This window comes from Mustela nigripes, chromosome 7, assembly GCF_022355385.1.
Source record: "Mustela nigripes isolate SB6536 chromosome 7, MUSNIG.SB6536, whole genome shotgun sequence".
Lineage (NCBI taxonomy): Eukaryota > Metazoa > Chordata > Mammalia > Carnivora > Mustelidae > Mustela > Mustela nigripes.
This window is the reverse complement of record NC_081563.1, coordinates 105,943,109-105,963,848: the sequence shown is the minus strand read 5'-3', so window position 1 is coordinate 105,963,848 and position 20,740 is coordinate 105,943,109. Positions and strand designations below refer to the sequence as shown.

The 20,740-nt window shown below is 41.4% G+C and overlaps 1 protein-coding gene across 5 annotated transcripts in view; it reads left to right on the top strand.

Moving 5' to 3' along the window:
• The window catches only part of PLCB4 (phospholipase C beta 4), a 409,496-nt gene that overhangs the window by 303,737 nt on the left and 85,019 nt on the right, over nt 1-20,740 (top strand). For all 5 annotated transcript variants that reach the window (XM_059406549.1, XM_059406552.1, XM_059406553.1 and 2 more), the window contains exons 8-13: nt 2,248-2,327; nt 3,561-3,614; nt 9,015-9,096; nt 10,269-10,369; nt 11,071-11,128; nt 18,050-18,158. In XM_059406549.1, the coding sequence (XP_059262532.1) occupies nt 2,248-2,327; nt 3,561-3,614; nt 9,015-9,096; nt 10,269-10,369; nt 11,071-11,128; nt 18,050-18,158 (484 nt within the window). The remainder of the gene's footprint in view (nt 1-2,247; nt 2,328-3,560; nt 3,615-9,014; nt 9,097-10,268; nt 10,370-11,070; nt 11,129-18,049; nt 18,159-20,740) is intronic.

Below are 20,740 nucleotides of genomic sequence, written 5' to 3'. Positions count from 1 at the left end.
GCCTGTGGTTTGTTAGACCAACAGCAGGATATTTGATGGTCCCCAGGGAGTTATAGTCCCATATTTAGCCTGACAGAGGAAGTAAAGCCTGATGATGAAAATAATAAGGCATTTCTTTAATTCTACTATTGCCTTTTTTCCTCCTCCCTCAGAATCCTGGTGTCACCATCATGAGGCTTTCAGTGCTATTTATGGTCCTCAGGAAATGGCCTTTTCTAGTTGTGGAAGGAAACTGACCTCTTTTGGCTCCTAAGTCCCCCTTCAGAAAACTGTTAGGTATGACTGGAGCATAAAGAGGAAAGCCAAAACTCTCCATTAGACTCCTACCCGTTAGGATGACTATTCTCATAATGAAAAAAAAAACCAGGAAAAACAAAACAAAGCAGGTGTCAATGAGGACGTGAAGAAATCGGAACCCACATGCACTGTTGGTGGGAATAGAAAATGACACGGCTGCCGTGGGAATCAGCGTGGTGGTTCCGGGAAAAAAAAAAAAAATATTACCATAGGATCCAGTAATTCTGCCTCAGAGTATATACTCCAAAATATTGAAGGCAGGCACTTGAAGAGATATTGGTACACCTGTGTTCACAGAAGCATCCATTCCAATAGCCACCATTAATCACAGTAGCAACCCAGGTGTCCATCAATAGATGAATGAAGAAGACAAAATGGTCTACACAACCAACGGAGTATTATTCAGCCTTTACAAAGAAGGAAATTCTGACACATGCTGTGAACTGACTGAGCCTTGAGGACATTATACCAGTCCACTTGGTCAAAGAGCAAATACTGTATGATTCGTTTTTATGAAGAACCTAGGAAGGGCAGATTCATAGAGACAGAAAATAGAATGGTGGTTGCCAGAGTTAGGGACGGAGAGGAAAATAGGGAGCTGTGTAATGGGGACAGAGTTTCAGTTTTGCAAGAAAAAAAAGAGTTCTGGAGATGGATGGTGGTGAAGGTTGTACAACATTGTGAATAATGCCATGGAACTGTTCACTGAAAAATAATTCTGCTGTTCAATTTAATGTCACTTGCACTTTATCACAGTGAATTAAAACCACACACACATTACAGAACTCAGTCTTTACCTCTGGTCCTTGCAAGGACTAAATCACTAGTCCACGTTAAAGTACCTGGTAATATTGGGGCGCCTGGTTGGCTCAGCGGATTAAGCCTCTGGCCCCATGTCGGCTTTCGAGCTCTTGATATGTGATGAGTGAAATGGAGACGCCGAACTGTACCTTTATTCAGTTTCAATTTAAATAGTCACATGTGCCTAGTGGACAGTGCAGGTAGGCTTTACGTCTTTACTATTCTCTATCCCCAAATATGTTCCCTTTCTCAGCACAGGGCTACAGCAGTCAGACTATAAACCAAAGAAGGTAAGATACTGGCTTTTGTGGAGGCCTCAGCTCTGTTTCCACCCCCCAGTATCAATTTGCTGCAAAACATGTTTCCAAGGGTGTGATTCTTTATTTTAGCAACTTGGTGTGGCATTCATTGGCATCAGTTATTGGACTCAGGGGCAGAGTTGGCCTTAATTCATGGGCCAACCTTTTCTAATAGAATGTCCTTACCAGACCCAAATTCCTTTACTGCCATGGACAGTCTTCCTTCACGTTTCCTTGTAAATCCATGGAGTGATGTTATGAACTAAAACTGAGGTCCAAGACCTTATACAGAAATTATGTAAGCCCTTTGCTGTTTGCGCTGGATTCCCCGGCAATCCGTGCATGCTTTCCTTTTTAAGGCTCTGCTGGAAAACACAGACAGGTAAGCTATGTACCAAATTCTTAGATTGAAATAGAATCCCACGATAAAATTGATGAACCCCAAATGCATTCATCCTCTAAAAATGGGAATAGCTAAATATGTCATCATGTGTTGTATAACGTTGCTTGGAAATAATGAAGATTGCCAGTGGCTGAGAAAGGATTTCTATTTAAACAGGCTGGAAATAGAAGGTTTAACAAGTCAATCAGTGGGCAGCATTCCTTTGTGACAACCCAGTGTTTAATGATGCTCTAGATGTTACATTTATCTTCATGGAAAGAATGAAAGCTGTTTATTAAAGAATAAAGTATGGCATGCAAAATGAAGATTGCTCTGTGGCAGGGAGGAGATAAAATAAGAATTTATATTATTCTTATACTGAGTGGATACGGGCTGTCTAATAAAAACCACCATTTTCAGTTCCTGTGGATTTTGCTCACCAGGAATGCTTTTTTCTTTCTCTTTCAGCAATGGGTAGAAGGACTGAGATCGATCATACACAACTTCAGGGCCAACAATGTCAGTCCAATGACCTGCCTCAAGAAACAGTGAGTTTTATTTACATCACTCTTTGTTCTTGGATGTTAAAAAGCAAAAGGTCGGTTTAGGACATGAAGGCTTAAGAGATGTCCAGGCGACATCATCCTTGATTTCCCTTCCATGCTCCCGACATGGAGAAAAAGTTCCCAACACACACCTGGACTCTTCATGCCACTTGGCAGGGCATGTGTGATCAACCCATGGCCCAAACTGATAAGAAAGGAGTGGTTGCTGGCAGGAAGATGCTGGAACTCCAGTGTCTTTTGGGTCCTAGGCCCCAGACTGAGTGCTGGTAAAGAGTTCTCCATGCCCCAGGCCATAGTTGGGTGCCATTGTAGCTGGAGCCTCTGTTGTGTGAGACTGAGAATTGGGGAGTGTGGCCAAGAGAGGCACTTACTAGAGCTCCCTTTTCTAGCGTCAGAAAGGAGCACTGGCCCCAAGGACTGTTCAGCACTCAGTCAGGGATCTAAACGTGCGGGCCTTACCCCAGCTCACAGAATCCAAAATCCAGAGAGAGATCACTGTGGTAGATTTTTAACTCTTCCCAAGTTATTCCATCGGAGTGAAGTGAAAGTTACTCCAGGAGAAAGCCCAGCCAAAGCCCAAGTCAGCCTATTTAAAAATCAGGAATTTAGGGAGGAAGCAGGCTCCCTGCCATCAAGAGGCCATGGACTGGCAGCTGTAGGTACAGAGGGAACTATGCTAAGAAATTATAGGAATAAACCTGCACTCACAAACAGGCCCGGCACCAAGGATGTGAATCCTTGGACTGTCCAGCAGGAGGAACAGAGGGCAGCCTTCTGTCTACCTTCACCCTTACTTTTGGTCCCTTTGGCAGGTGCTTTAAGAGTAGCAGTTGCAAAGAAGTACCTATAATTTGTTTTGCTCAGTGCAAGCCCCCAAATTTCTAGTTCATCTAGCGTTGCTGGGAAAAATACGGGACTCCAAGTTATATTTATATTTCCTATAAGTAACAATTTTTGAGTAAAAGCATATCCTGGGCAGTATTTGGCACATACCTGTAAAAAAAAAAATTGGTTGTTTTCTGAAATTGATTTAACCGAGGTTCCTGTATTTGCCAAACCTGATAACCATAAATTGATCTCACCGTGTATTATACTGTCTCTGGTTTTCAGAATAAATGTTGTTTGTTTGAATGAACTTTCTTTAAAAGTTCTTAGCTGAATTGAAGTGTTCCTCCTAAGAAACATTGAAACAGTGTTGTCATGGTTGTTTTCCAGCTGGATGAAATTGGCATTTATGACCAACACAAATGGTAAAATTCCAGTTAGGAGGTAAGTCAGTCATTTCTGTCTGGGTTCCATACCCTGGGCCAACCCTTGTGATACCAGACCAAAGACAGAGCCCACCACAAGTGCTTGTTAATTGCTTTCACTAAAGATGCTTCTGGAAGGTTGGTTTAAATCAGTCCATCAAATGCCGTGTTCAGTTTCTAAAAGTCATTTGTGGATGTAAATTTGCATTTTTCCTAAGAATAGGTAGCATTAACTCTACTTTGACAAAGAACATCTGAAGATGTATTCTTTTTAATCTTCAACTTTTCTTAGGATTTTAATATCTTTCATCGACTTACCCTGAGCAACTATTAGCTAAACTGAAAGAAGTTTTTATTATAAATTGTATTGTAGTGGAAGTATGTAGACTGTGTCTCCACTGTGTGGAGACGTGATTCTTCTCTGTTGGGGTCTTGTTCTTCCTCTGGTGGGCGGCGCACATGGACACCTTTGGCTTCTTGCCATTTGGTCTCTAAGTGTACTCTCCCTGCCACCACACACTCTTCAGAGCTGTCACTTGTCCCCCTTGCTCTGCCCAAGGTAATGGAATCAAGAATGCAGAAAACAGGGGCATCTGGGTGGCTCAGTCACTTAAGCATCCAACTCTTGATTTTAGCTCAGGTCCTGATCTCAGAGAGATCAGGCCCTGTGTGGGGCTCTGTGCTGAGTGTGAAGCCTACTTAAAATTCTCTTTCCCTCTCCCTCTGCCCTTCTTCTCCCTGCCTACCCTGGCTTAAGCCCTTGATCTTAGAGATAAAATAAATAAATAAATCTTAAGGAAGGAAAGGATGGGGGTACCTGGGTGGTTCAGTCATTGAACGTCTGCCTTCGGCTCAGGTCATGATCCCAGGGCCCTGGGATCGAGCCCCACACTGGGCTCCCTGCTCAGCGGGAAGCCTTCTTCTCCCTCTCCCACTCCCCCTTCTTGTGTTTTCTCTCTTGCTGTGTCTTTCTCTGTCAAATAAATAAATAAAATCTTTTTTTTAAAAAATGCCCTGCTCGCACCCTTGACTGATAATTGTTGGCAAAGATACTTTACACCGATTCTTTTTTTTTTTTTTTTTCAAATCCTTTGCTCTGTTGAGCAACAGCAGGACAATTATTTTCATATATCCTAGCATTCTACACCTACTGCCCAACATATAGTACCTTTTTTCTTTAAAATCTATATTGAAGTAATAAGTCCCAAACTTCGCACAGACAGCACTGTGGATAACAGAAATTTTAGGTTGGCTCTGTTTTTACATACCTTACCATCCTGCTTTTTCTTCCAAGATAAGGCTCAGGAAATGGTTCTACAAAGTAGAACACATAGACTGCAATCGAAGCACTTCTAACTAGCAATTCGGGTTTCATTTATATATATCCTTCTAATCAAGCCATTGTTAGACAAACTTGGAGGTTTTTGTATGGTTCAAAGATCTTTATGGGTATGTTCACATCCAAAATGATTACCATCCTTTTGTCATTTTCTTTAGCTCGCTTTGACATGACCCCTTTGGTGCCTGCCAGCATTAACAGGTGTTTGACACAAGACATCTGTGACTCAGGGGCCATTTGTTCAGAGTCGATGGAGAATTGACACCAAGCCAGACAAAAGCAGATGAGTCTCCTGGTGGATGAGCTGCCAAGGGCTAGGTGGAAGTTGTTCTGAATGTTTTAATGGATATGAAGAGTAAACACTTTTAAAATGTCAACTTCATCGCTTTCATTCTGGAGTTCTGAAGATGGAAACTATTAGTATAGTGTGCATATTGTTAGAAGAGATCTGGCTTCATAGTTATTCCATAGCTTGGGAATGGCCCCTGCTCTTGAATATAAGCTGAAATTTAATATCCAGGACATTGTCCGAATGATTAATGAAGAAAGTCTTACTCTTTATCTCCCTCTCTTTTTACCTCCCTGTTTATGATCTTACGTAGTCTGTCTTTCTCTCAAACTCACACTCAGTATCGTCCCTCCTACCCTAAGGCTTTGAAAGTCACTCTTTTTCTTTGCCATTTTCTATTCCTTGTAACCTGGAGTTGGAACCGTGGCTAGAGAGTCGGGAAATGGTAGCCAGACGATAATTGTGGGCTCTGGCTAGAAGTAGTCTTAAAGGAGACTGTTGTATTAAAGAGGGCTGAGAGCTTCCGGTATGGTCATGGCATCCCAGCTCCTGTGTAATCCATCTATGTCCCAAAGGCTTAGCTTGTCTGTGAAGGGGACTATACTGAGGAAGGACTCTACTGAGGGTTGACTACATGAGCCCTCCCTGAATGTTTGCAAAGATGGTGTTAAAACCACTCAGTGAATTGTAGGCCCATCGAGGGCAAGGAAAGAGTGTGACTCACTTGGTTTCTAGAATCATTGCTGTCTTAGTCACCTGTAAAGTCTGCTGGAACATGGAATTGAACCAGAACTCTAATAGGACTGGGCACCACTCAAGTGTATTTGCTTTTGTAGCATTTCCTTTGGGGAAGGTGGTTTATTTTGACTCAACAAAAACTCACTGAGTACCTGTTAGCCATGAAGCCTAACTTGTACTTTGTAGGCATGGGGGTGTATAGCAAGGGTTGAATCAGTCACAGTTCTTGATAAATACTCTCCCACCAAATGCCTATGACGGTATCTAAAATGTCCATAGGCTTTGATAAAAGCATTTCTCTCAGGGAGCCTGGGTGGCTCAGTGGGTTAAAACCTCTGCCTTCAGCTCAGGTTATGATCCCAGTGTCCTGGGATGGAGCCCCGCATGGGGCTTTCTACTTAGCGGGGAGCCTGCTTCCTCCTCTCTCTCTCTGCCTCTCTGCCTACTTGTGATTTTTGTCTGTCAAATAAATAAATAAAATCTTTAAAAAAAAAAAAAAAGGCGTTTCTCTCAGGACCTGTTAGAGGACATTCTCCTGGGCATCTAATGTAACTGGAAACTCAAAGAATTTGCCTTTGCGCCATAACCTGCCTTACCCCTGAGGGAATCCATTTTGAGGCCTAAGCTGTCCGATATGGCCCTTTATTAGATAGAGGGAGGGAATGGTCTTACTCTTATTCAACTTCCTTGCTCCTATTTTCCATCCTGGGTTTGGTCTCTTTTTGAATGAGGTGGGAAAATTCTTGGTGACATTGCCCCCTCAGGAAAGGGGGGCGGCCAGAGAACAAGCCCCTCTAGCCACATGGCTACTTCTTGCCCCTGGTTTTTGCACAGTTGTGTTGTTGGGCTCTGACTTTGCCCTCACTAATATATTCCTACATGGATTTTCCTCTCTCCTGGCACCGGATGCCCTGGTTTTTTTCTTTCTCTCTCAATCTCTTGATCTGTGCCCCCACCTCCACCCCAAATACATACGCTTGTATCTCCTCCTCCTGCAAGATGTTCTTATTCTGCTTCCTATTTATTTCTTGGCATTCCAGTAAGTTCCAGCCAAAAGATTCTATTCCTGTACACTGTCCCCTTCCTCCCTGCGCTTCCCTCCCTCGACCCTGCACCCACTTCTGTTTCGCTGGAAAGGCTCAGGCCCTGTGCCAGCTACGTTCATGGCCACGTCGATCAGTTCTCATCTCATTGTTCATGCTTATCCGAACCTAACTGAGGTTCAAGTTCACCAAGATACCCCTGAGATAGCAAGGTGGACCGTTTCCTCCTGCAGGCACACCGATTGTGAAGATGCTGGCTCCTTTGGCTCTCACATTAATACATAATTAAATGAAAAAGAAAAAAGAGAGAGAGAGAGCGAGAACATTGAATAGCTAGCTACTTTCCCCTATTTTACAAAGGTCAGCTAAATTGCTTCTCAACCTAATTTAATGTATCCAAATTCCATGAACTCTAGAGAAGTGGGAAAGTGTGGACATAATACCGTCTACACTAGAAACCAGGTGACTCGATGTCAAATATGTACGCTCTACCATGTCTATAGATATGTTAAAGAGAATCCGTGGGCCTCCTTGGAGCCGAGTGCTGCTGTGTCCATTCTTAAAAATGAACTTCTCCAAGTATTCTTGGACCAAGTATGAAACAATAAAGCTTTGAATGAACACATAACAATTCCTTTACCTAAAGTTAGCTCTCCCCAGTCTATTTTGGGAAGCTGTACTGGGCACTCGGAGAGGTGCTCTCGCCTACTCATCAAGAATAATTGGCTCTCCGTGCTTACATCGGGAGCTGGCTTCCACTTAACATGGATGGAAGAGTGTGTGACAGGGTGGGGTGTGGGGAGGTGCTCTTACAAATCTCCCCTGTGCTCACAGAGGAGGCTTTCCAAAGCCACGCTTTCCACATGAAACAGCTCTACCCTCATGTCGAGGCTGAACTTGCGAAATTAGACTTTCAGGTATTAGGGTGGCAGACTCCCCAGGCTTCCAGCCACAGAATGAATGAAGACTCCGTTGGTTGGCTAAGGCACAGCTCAGCCAAACATGGATTCTAGGGTACCGGCTCCGCCCCTCAATAGGTCATTCTGAGTGTTGCAAGTGTATTTATCAGAAGAGAAACAGGCTTATTAAGGTCTTACCCATTTTATTAGCTTTGACGTACACCATACAGGTTAAAGGGCGGCATCTTTATTCAGAAATACCACGTATTAGGGCAGTACCCAGATTCTACTGAAACACTGAATGAGTGTTCCCCTGTCCCCCCCCACCCCGCCTTCCCACCACGCCTATCCCTTTCTCAATAAACTTCCTAATCTTTGAGGCAGCTAGCATTTCAGTGTAGCTCAAGGGTGCTTACTTAGTTCAAAAAAATGTAAGGACACCTGAGTGGTTCAGTCCATTTAAGCATCTGACTTCAGCTCAGGTCATGATCTCAGGGTCCTGGGATGGAGCCTTGTTGGGGAGTTCCTGGCTCAGCACAGAGTCTTCTTCTCTCTCTGCTTTTGCCCCTCCCCGCCCCCACTCATGCTCTCCCCCTCTTTCTTAAATAAATAAAATGTTAAAAAAAAATGAAAAACTCATCTGATAGTGCATCTCAGCTGAAGTAAGTATGAAAGCAAAGTATAAGGGCCATCCCAAGCAGAGGCTGAAATTCAGAGGAGCCTGTTTCTCCCCCCAAGCCTGGATAGCGTCAACATGAGCTTTATTCTAGACCTATTCCATCTGCCACATTCCTTTTTCCTGAGAAAGCTATTCGGTAGGACCAACATTTGTCATTGTTTTGGTCCAACAGTCTGTATGTCCAGGGCTTCTTGGGACATCCAGGGGGGACACCGTTCTGAGAATCACATTGCCTCGTGAGTGTAACCAGAGGGATTTTGTGGGAGCTAGTTAGGGAAGTGAAAAATACCTAGAAATGAAAACTAAGTGTATTTCCCTTCCCCCTCTCTCCCTGCCATCCTACAGTCCTGAGTATTGCTAGATTTTTGCCTCACAGAAAACAGAATTAACAATAATTTGACTTTTTCTTCCCCCCTTTCTTTTCTGCCCTAGTATTACTAGAACCTTTGCATCGGGGAAAACAGAAAAAGTGATCTTTCAAGCACTCAAGGAATTAGGTCTTCCCAGTGGAAAGGTATTTATTCATTTAACCATGTGTTTCTAAAATGATTTTGTCTGTTTATGTTCTCATATGTAATAAGCCAGCTGATTTATGTTCAACTGACGTCGTTTAGATTCAAAACTGGTTTCAGTCACGTAAAGCACAGGTAGCTTTCGCTTCTGCCTGCCTGCCTGACTGCCTTTTGTTTTCTAGACATTTTAAACTAAATGTTTTCAAATTCAAATAGTGTACTTGAAAATGTTTTAATCAGTTTTATTAAGAAAAGGAAATGACAGCCAGGCTGCTTTTTCAGACAGCTTCTGGAAAACTCATTTTTTGAGAGACAGAGCGAGGGGGGTGGCACACAGAGGGAGAGAGAATCTCAAGAAGGCTTCATGCCCAGTGCAAAACTGGATGCTGGGCTCGATCCTAAGACCCTGGGATCATGATCCAAGCAGAAGTCAAGAGTCCGGTACCCAACTGACTGAGCAACCCAGGCGCCCCTGGAAAGCTTCTTAGAGAAGCCCAACCACATTGCCTTGACTAAGCACAATGTCAGCCTGAACTGACCAGTATAACCAGTGCTTCAAGATGACTGTGGGGTATTTTATAAAGCACCCCTTCTTCCACAAACCATTTGCGTTCCTGGCCCTTTGGATTTAGAATAATTGGAATTAATTTATGGACTGCAAGAAAGACTTAAGCCTGTTACTACTTTAACAAATCCAATCGGAAATACAAACTTCAGTATCGAGAAGTAAAATTTTACCTGGTTGTCCTGAGCTCCTTCATGGGGTCTTGTGAAAATTCGCAAGATAAGCCTAAGTAATCACTAGGTTGGATTTATTCAGCGTCCTTTAGGCAGGCACTTGCTTTTCCCTGTCAAGGAGAGAAAGAGGAAATATTTCTTTATGTTTGTTTTATGGAGTGTTTCCCAGAGGGAGCCCAGCTGTAGTCAGTGAGTATTTGAGCACACAAGTCACGGCTGCCCTGTGTCACCGGAAACACCCGTTTACACACTTGGGGTGCTGACGGGATGGCCTGGTCACAGCCGGCATTGGCCTTCTGGCTTCTTTCAGTAAGACTAAAAGATAGAGGCCCTGGGATCCCAGGTGGTCATTTGCTTTGCTTCATGATCCAGTAGATTCCTTCCCTCCAGGGAGAAAGAGGTTGCATGAGTTATGACACTCTTTTGTTCTTTACAGAATGACGAAATTGAGCCTGCGGCATTTACTTATGAAAAGTTCTATGAACTGACACAAAAGATTTGTCCTCGGACAGATATAGAGGATCTTTTTAAAAAAATGTAAGTTCTCCTTCTGAGAAAATGTCATGTTCTTGTCCCTTTAGACTTTTAAAACATGTTTTTTTTTTGGTGGTAATGTTTGAATATAGTATGTTGAGAGTCTCCAGGATTATGTAGCTAGGGTTCCATTTTTCACCCCGTAGCTTATCACTGTAAAAGTTCACTCTGAGTTTTTGAGAAACTTTTACAAAAATTAATGGCAGCACCTGGAACGATCTCCCCTCCGCCCGTTGCATTGGCTTTACTAACTACCTACAATTTTAACCTGCTCCTTTAGGTATTAACCCATGATGTGAACTAACTAGATTTGATTTGGAATGTTATTATGTTGTGGAAAAGTTCATTCATTCTAGTTATCTCAAATGGATGACTTACATGTTGTTTTTAAAGTAACGGCTTTCTATAATGGTAAAAGGAAGAAATGCAGACATTTTCCATGAGCTAGTGGGAGTGTTTTCTTTCTCTTGTTGTTGGGTTGTTGTTGGTTTTTTTGTTTTTGTTTTTGGTTTTTGGTTTTTTTTTTTTTTTTGGTTTTTGGTTTTTTGTTCTTACAAACAGTCTCTGGCCATTTTAAGAATGCACCACTACTTCAGGGGTAGAAGATAAGTTTAGAATTATCCTCAACAAATGTCAACATGTAAATCGTGCCTACTGTAGCATCATATACAAAAACTTACTTTTTCTAATAAATTTCTTTTCAGCAATGGAGACAAAACTGATTATTTAACGGTAGACCAATTAGTGAGCTTTCTAAATGAAGTAAGCTTTTTCATACATTAACTCCATAAAGTCTGTGTGCAGTGGCTGGCCTCCTCCAGTGTCTTCATTGCATGCTCGCCTCCGTTTGCCCTGTTCGCTTTGCTTCTGACCTGCTGATCTTTCCATATGGCTTCCTTTACCAGGTGCAAAAATCAGCTGCTGCTCCTGTGTTCGTGCACTTCTTACACGTCGGCTTTGCGCACTGCTTTTTTTGTTGGTTTCCTTGCTGTGATGTATAGCTCTGGTTCTGTGTGTGTGTGTGTGTGTGTGTGTGAATTTTATACTATATTCATTTAATTAAATGTGTCTGTGTTTTTGCAAGATGATATTTAAGGTACTTTTTTTTTTTCTCTTCCTACTGATCTCATTAAATAGAGAATGGATTGAAATTACCCACACTGTAGCCGGATTTTCCATTGCTAACTTTTTCTCATACCTTTGCATGGACTGGAAAGCTTTATTTTTGTCTCTTAATGGATTGCATGTAAGAACGATACGTAGGTTCCAAGAGAATATTTTGACAACAAGCACAACAGTGGAGTTCCTGGGTGAAAATATAGTCCATAATAGGTCAATTAGATGGTGGGTCAAATTTTTACATTTTATTTTTATAACAAGTTTAGGGATCAATTTAGAATATGATTCACGCAACAACCAGCACTGGTTGACAACATTCGCTGAAGCACAAGAGAAAAATATTTTGGAACACATAATGGTTGCAACTTTTGTGACAACTAAAATTAACTTTTTTTTTTCTTTACACGTACGAAAGATTGTTCTGTTCAGTGAAACCCGCTGAAGCTCTTACTGATCCACAATGGAAAATGTCCTTTTTTTTTCCTAGCACATTAATGGAATGGACAATATATTTTTGTTTCAAAACAATGTTTTTAGTATAATTTAGCCATTATACCATATAAAGGGAGAAGCTTTGAAGAGAGAGTATCACACCAGACATGAGGTCTCGCCCCAAAGAATGGGCAGCAGCCGGCAGACTGTGATTTGGCAGTTTGTGGAGACAAATCACATCTTTGCCAAAGAGCTTCTGTTTTCTTGCCCTGTTAGGGCTCAGTGACTTCCCATTGGTAGGCTCGCCCCGTCAATGCTAAAATAACCAGAGCCTATAGCCTTTGTGCTGGGAAGACTATCTATTCTGTTTATCACACAGATGCCTCTACTTTTAATAAGCCTCTCAGTACAATACAGAATTGATTTCACTTGAAGACATTTCAAGTTTTCCCACCCCACTAGTTTTGGTCACGTGACTACTATGTTCATAATCTTTACCCAGATATTATTCACATTCCTGTGCCACTGTCACTCAGAAGTTAAGTTGCCTTGCTTTGTTTCCTTTAACTCCTTCCCCCTCTTCTGCTTTATTTTTAAGGTGTATTCTTTTATTTCCTTCAGCTTCTTCATGCACTTTGGGTCACTGATCATCTTAAGTTTTGGTGAGATGGGCAGGAAAGTCTTGCTTTTTGCTAAAGAGGGAAGACTGTTGGGAGGCACGGAGAAAATCTGTATCATTGCTTTGCTCCTTCCTAGGAACAAGGTCTTTTGCCTACTCTGAGATGAAGCTGGTATGCAGGCATCTAGTAAACACGACAGAGACCTTATGATGTATGTCAGCATGAAAATAAAAATTCTGAAGTCTTGAGGACAGGCATGGCATTCGTGGGCTCTTATCTCGTGCCTTTTCTCTTATGGGTTGTTTCTGTAAGCCTACCCCGTCATCACTTGTCATTTTTGTGAGTCTAAGACGTAACATTTAATTTTTAAAAGATATGATCGATCCATGCTTCCTGGCTCTGCCATCCAAATTCTTTCTTCAAATACTTATTATTTGATAAGCTTTTATACATCAATATCACAGTGGCCAGTAGCACTCATGTGTTGTTATATTTTCTTCTGCTTGGCTTCTCACTCATGGTAGGGAAGCACCTTTCCTTTTGGGCTGGGACACATGGAATCAGTGTGATTCTTTATTTCTTTAGATCATAGAAACTATAAGTTTGTCCATAGAAGCTATAAGTTTGTACAGCCTTTGTTTTTAATCTAAATGCCCAAATATCATCCTTTTCTATCCTAGCAAATGGAATTGGAAAGACTAGAGAGCAATCTGAATGTACCCTTGAAGAAGTTTGTCAAAGTTAGAAAACATTCTGCCAGCTCCTTGTACCCTCTTTTGGATCCTACAGTGGCCATTCTCCTCTTTCCAAAATCAGAAGCACGCTTTAGGCAGAATGACCTTCAAAACCCATAATGAAAGGAAATAGCATTCATTCAAGAAGGAAGCAGGCATTGCAGTGTAAGAGTCTATGGCTCCAAAAGCTTAGATCCAAATGTTTTCAAAATGCCTTAGCTACAATCATGTCAACAAGCCAAAATTCAACATTGTGTTAGAAGCACCATATTATGCAATAAGATGGGAAAAATAAATGAGTCTCGTGAATGCAAAAGGACAAGGTTCTATTCATCGTTTGAAGATGATGATTGAGTACCCTATCAAAAATTATCAACTGAAAAACTCTTTGAGTAAGAGTTCATCAGAATAACGAGATTGACAGCAAAATTCAATAGACATGTGTATACCAGCATTAACCAATTAGAATAAGTAACGGGGAAAAAGTCATGCTACCACCCACCACTTTCCAGCTTGTAAATCCCTTTATTCTCTAGATAAAATTTTATGTTCAGTGTACTCATGTGTATTTCCAGGAAGCTGGAATGAGAGAAGAGAGTACTGGCCATTTACTCTCTTGGTCACCACCTCCTCCCTATCCATGGATACTTTCATTAGTAGCTTTAGACCTTCTTCTCATCTGCTTCTCAGTATCCCCTCAAAGTGTGATCCATGGACCACCAGCAGCAGCATCCTGTGGGAGCTTGTTAGAAATGCAGAATCTTGGGTCCCACCCCAGACCTACTGACTTGGAATCTGCATTTAACAACATCTCCAGGTGATTTGTCTGCATATTAAAGTTTGTGAAGCACTGCCCTAGTGAATTACCTAAGTTCCTCCTTAGAATGCTTAGTGTGGATGGGAAGAGTGTGAGCATCATATACCTTCCATTATTCTCCATGATGGATTTAGTCATGGAAATCCAGCACTCAGATCTAAAATTTTGCTACAGCTCTGCCTCTTGGTCACATCAGTGGACCCAGAGAAACTTTTCTCCTTCCTGTTTTATGAAAATAGTAAACCAGAGCCTCAGGAAGCCTGTAGAGATATACACACTGTGAGTTGCCATGTGGTTAGATACTACTTCCAACTCAGCTATCTGTGGTGGAGCGAATTAATGTCCCTGAGCTTTAGTGAATTTCACTTCTCTTTCCACATTTCCAATAAGAAGCCAAATTGCTTTCAGTTTTACCTTTATTCTCTCACAAATGTGATAACTGATGGGGACAGCCTACAGAATCAGGAGATGCATGGAGGCCTGGAGAGAGAGATCGAGATGAGAAAAAGAAGGAAAAGGTCTGAGATGACCACAATTTTCCAGAATCGGCTTTACTTGTTGCTAGTGATCTCCCCCCTGCCTCACACACATTATATGATCATGTTAGGGCTAGACCTGTTTGTTTTATTTTGCTGTTGCATAGGAAAGGGCTTGTGATCACTTTCCATTTATAATATCTTTATTCTTTAATACATAGACACAGGAAGAAAAGGAGGTATTTAGTGTTTTGGGTAAGCCCCTCTTGCAAATTATTCCTTTATCTTCTTTGTATCTCATCTGAATATTTTTTGGTCAACATCTGTCTTTCCCAGTGCTGCTTGGGTTAAAGCCTGATGATACTTTTTCTCAGTAAGAGTAAGGACATACTAATGGAGTGATGACCCCTGTCTCCTCATGCATATGGGCACAGTTCTGTGACCTATTTTCAGAAGTTGTTTAGATCTCACTTTGCAATGCTCTGGAGGTCCAGAGGTGAATGTCGTAGGTTCAACACTCCCCCAAATTCCCACGGAAAACCAATGAACCCTCAGAGTTGTAGACCATTTGCCCCACTGTGCTTACGGCTGTGTGGGACTCTTCTGCAACCTCATTACTCTGAGTTCACCTGGGAGTGATCTTCTTCCTCTTTGTTATTTCCTGTAAACATGATCGTTTTGTGACTCTAATGCAAATTTTTTTAGCTTCTTCCTTGCCTTCAGACTATCCAGAATGCGCTATGCTTTCTTTGTGAAACACAAAAGCTTTAATGAAGCAAAGATCATGCTATCTGGTGGACAATGCAAAGACAAATACGGTTTCGTACTGTCCACTTTTAATGCTTGTTTGCTGCAAATGTACAATTAGGGGATGATAGTATATCCATTTTAGGGCTTGGTTTTCCTGGCTTTTGCTTCTGATAGACAGGATGTTCTAGTGAATATTGTGCCCTGGGACTAAATTTCAGTGGGCTTTAATTAGGAGGACATCTCAAAGATTTAGCATTCTATCCTTGCAGGATGTAGATCTTTGGGTTGGTTGATTGGTTTTTTTGTGTTACTGATAATACAAATATGTTAAAAATGCATACTTTTACATGTTAGAGCAGTGTTTCTTAAGCTTGAATATAGCAGAATCACCTGGAAAGCTTGTTAAAAACACAGCTTCATGGGTTCCACCCCAGAGAATCAGATCTGGTAGGTCTTTGGTGGGGCCTGAGAATCTGCATTTTAACTTACAGGGCCAGGCGCTGCCACTGCTGCCATCAGCGGGTCACATTATAAGTCACACCAGGCTCGCAGGCATATATAGGCATATAAAAAGCACCTAGGAGCATCTGGGTTCCCCCTTCTTTATCTAATATAATCTCTTCTCTCCTTTGCAGCTTAATCTCTTCCCTCTCTCACTTTTTAAATTCATATGGATTTGCCCCCATCATCTCCATGAGTTTTAGAATTCTTACCAATGAGCATAACTTTGAATCAAAAAAAAAAAAAAATAACAAAAAAACAAAACCTACTTCTAATAAGAAAGCATAACATAGTGGCCAACCGTGAAAATGACTGAAGTTGGGTCTAAAAAGGTCCTTTTCCTCCCGTCTCCATCTTCTTCCGTGACAGTATTTTACAGACGGGAGAAGGAATGTGCCTAGAAAGAGTTTTCTGTTCGTTGGTGTAATTGTTGGTTTTTAAAAGCGATGCCTTCTCACCGGAGGGGTGGTGCTTGTCATGGCCTCGAATAGCGGGCTCTAGAATTGCATGATGCCCCTCTGTTTCATAAATAAGATTGTAGCATGCCTTCACGTGCCTGGCCTTCCACAGTCCACCTCACGGTTTCTCTCTGCACGCCCCACGAGTTTTGTTTTTTTATGGTTTCCAGGCCTGTTGTTAAAATAAGTTTCTGCTCTTGCACGTGCATGGACGTGAGCTGTTGTGAGCTGTAATTTCTTAGATTACAACAGAAGCATGCTTCATTGGGATAAACTGACCAAAAGATACCGATTCCTTATGAGTTAACACTCTTGGCTGGGTGAAGAGTTGGGAGGACCAGACTAGGCTAGGCCACCAGTGCTGGAGGAAATCACGTCGTGCGTGTTGCGTTGGCCAAAGGCATTCATTCTGTGTTACCCACTTTTCAGACTTTCATTTCACAACAAATGGGGAAGGGAAATCCATATGAACCTTTCACAGTTGTTTCTCAAACAACATCTCAATACTGTTTTCCAACGTCTGTGCATATATTTGGGTAAAGAAATGTTGCCAAGGTTCTACCTGTTGACCAGGTTTTGCTCACATCTGCTTATGTCCCATTATTGCCATGGAAGTTACAGATTTAATGAATGACCAGGGTCCAAGTCACGGTGAACATTAAGGAAGTTTCATGGACCCACTGCCTCCAGATATAGACACACACACACACACAGCACACATACACACACACACACACACACACACACACACACACACAACTGAAGCTGAGTCAGTAAATTGGACTTTTTTCGCCACTGCTGTGAAGTTTGGATGACAGAACTGCAGAAATGGCATTTTTCCTGGTGTCTCCAATAGTACTCTGAGCATCCAGGTACTGATTTGAAAAGAATGGCATCACCAGCTTCCTAGGTGCCTTAATCATTCACGGACTTGCCTTGCCCAGAGAATTTCCTCAGGGCAAACCCAGTTCTAATTCATAGTGAAAAAGACTTTCTGAACTACTGATATTCAAATACAGATTTTCATATTGTCAATAATTGATACATATCCTTGTGCTGATTAATTGTCATCATTATTATAACTTTTTGATTTGATAAATATTTACTCAAGAAAATGAAGTTTGCAGACTGCCCAAGAAAACTTTTCTTTATGTTTAAAAACAAAAGAAAATGAAATGATGTTTGCCTGTTTTAATCTAGGGATTTTTGTTGTTGTTGTTGTTACTATTGTTTTTCTTTTTGGGCACTTAAGTTAGTACATTAGCAATTTGAGTTATTTGGGTTTTTGTTTTTGTTTTTTGGCTTTTGGTTTTTGGGTTTTGGGGGGTTTTTTGTGGGGTTCGTATTTTTTGTTTTTTTTTTATTGTTTTTTTTTTGGTTTTTGCTTTTGTTTTTCCCTTTTTTTCCCCCAAAGATTTTTGACCTCATTTTTTATAGATATTTATGCTAAATCTCTCACCTGTGGTATGGGAACTAGAAGACAGTACAATTGACATGCACACCATTTTATATATCTTTGAGCTTATGAAGGAAAAAAATATATATATTCTGTATTTCTTTTTAGTTCAGTGAGGGAAACCAACAAAGCATTCCCAAAGTTGGACTTTTTGAAGTATATTTTAGGGAGAAAGACAGTAGGACAGTGAGATCCTATCTTTGTAACTATAAATGTGATATTCTAAATAGACCTTATTTTAGAAATTATGTACTTTAATGATGTGTTATGACCCAAGGGTGAGAAATGTCAACCTAAATGAGGTTATTTTCTCATCATAGCATCAGCGAGACCCTCGACTGAATGAAATTTTATTCCCATTTTATGATGCTAAAAGGGCAATGCAGATCATCGAGATGTATGAGCCCGATGAAGATTTGAAGAACAAAGGTAACAAAAGTGAAAAAAGACAATTTTCTTTATTAAAGAAAAAGTAAGACTATGCAACTTTAAACATTCTTGGATTTTTAGTTAACGACATCTTAACTGCTTTGGAGCTCCCTAGAGCCAAGAATTTTTAATGGACTGATTTTTTTTTTTTTCCCTGTTTTAAGTTAGTATAAATTTTACCTTACATTAGAATTTGCTCATGCTGCCTGAGGCATAATGTAAACTTACTGTATTTTAAACACATGTTAGTGATATTTTCCCCGTTGTAATCTCTCACATTAGATCTTTGGTATTGCTTAATGCTTAAACTGCAAAAATGCCCATATGGTCTCTGTTTGCCAGCTTGGGAGGAATTTTACGTCTTATAAAAGTTTATATCTTCTCTTTCTCCCTTTTGTTTTGCCAAGCCGAGTCAATTTTAATACATGATTTGATGAGCCTACCCATCACTTGACCGCTGTTATGGAATACAAATGCAACTGATAGGAAATTAAATGGTCAGGAATCAGTTATTAGGGTTTCTGAATATTTGTCTCTTTCAATGAACCATTGGAAGCATTGTGCTGTCCGTTCCAGTATTTGAGAAAGAAAAGGCATGGAGAGGAAGTTGAAGATCAGTCTTGTAGCAGAGGGAGGCACCTGCAAAGGATGGGAGAGGTGATGCTACTATAATTGGACAGGAGGTCCTGAGACAAGAGCTACCTGAGCCTCAGCCTTGTGTCCCAGTGGAGGGTTGAAGGGGGATTCAGGTTCAAGTTCTATGTTTCCCATGTGTCCCTGGGTAGTATGGCCTCAGTTTCCGTGTTCTTTTTTCTTTGTGTCTCAGTGAATGTGGCTAAAAGGTTTATATAATCTCTGGACCCACATGGAACCCATGTATATTCATGCTGGCCCACCACACCACATGACCCAGCCTGGTCTGTTTCCAAGTCAAATAGTCTTAGACTTACACTTCCTGCTAGGGCCTTCCAGCAAGTAACTCCTTCCAGCATGAGTGCTTCCTTATTTACCTTAATGCCAACACTCTTGAGTAGTAGTATTGATTCTGTACTGCTTGGGATTAAAGTGAAGGGAGGAGTGGCTGATAGCTCATGTAACACTTTGCAGTATTTGATTTGATTCTTGTTGCTGTCCTGTCACTGTGTGACCTTGAGCAAGGGACCCTATTCCTGGGCCTCAGTTTCCCTGCTCATAACACAGTGGAGCTCATACAGTCATCCAACTAATATTCTGCTCCCCTACCTTCATTTCTTGAAGTTTACAGAGGGCTGACTGGTTGCCAAGCTCTGGAGCAGATGTTGGGGATTCAAAAGTAAGAGAGCTGTTGAAGGACAAGGCTCAGTAGTTCCTTGGCAGTATGATAAATGTTATGATAGAGGTGTATCTTTCATTATTTCTAAAGTCCTTCCAGACCCTAATGTTTATGAAATTGCATTGATGCATCTAAAAATCATAGCTTCACCAAATCATAAACGACAGAAATGTTAAAGTCTACCATTATTAAGTATGGGTGAGAATGGGGTGCAAAGGCGTTATAAACTTCTGGGAGAAGCTTAAACTGTTACAAAAAACCACCTTTTTGAATATTTTGGCAATGAGGGGAAGAGTAGAAAACATGCCCTTCTACAGCCCAGCCTATCCACCTCCACGTGTGTGTCCTAGATTCCCTCCCTTCTTGGTCCCAGCTCTGGATGTCAGCGGAAGCACACTCACCCCAGTCAGTGGCTTTAAATTTCTTCTACACACATGACTTTCAAATTCTCCACTTCTGACCTCTAACTTCAACTGCAGACCTGCTGGAGTCTTCCCTTCGGATACTGATGGGCATTTCAAATATATATGTACAACATGTTTTGATTCTCCCTGCCCTCAGACCTGTTCCCTTCTCAGCCTGGAAAATAAATGTTACCATGAATGTTACCTGAACTTTTAGGCCAAAACTCTTGGAATCTTCCTTGACTTGCTCTTGTTCTCTTGTTGTTGTTGTTGTTGTTCTTTCATGTCACTTCTGATCCATCAGTAAAACCTCCCAGATCTATCCTCAGAATAAGTCCTGAATAAATCACTTCTCACCATCTCTGCCTTCATTGGTCTATCCATGCCTACATCATGTCGTCCTAGATGATGGCAACTGACCTTTAACTAGTCTTCTTTCTACTTGGTGCCCTACAGTTTATGTTCCACACAGCAGCCAGACTAAACCATTGAAAACTAAATCTAATCATATTATTCCACTCTTTGGAATAGCTTCCCAACACACTTAGAGTAAAACCCACAGTACTTAGCGAAGACTTCAGGCCAACTAATGTAGCTTTTGGCTTCCTCTCTAGCCTCATTTCTAACTCCCTCTCCCCTTGGTCACACACTCCTGTGTCAAGGTCTTCACACTTGCCTGTCCTACTTGGGATGATTCCCCAGACTGCATGCGGCTTGCTCCCTCTTCATCAGTGTGACCTCCTCAGAAGGGCTTTGGCTGGCCCTGTATCTAACACAGCATCTTAGGCATTCTTGATCACCTTCATTCCCTGCTTTCTATTTCTTTCTAGCACTTGCATGACATTACATTATACTTATATTTATTT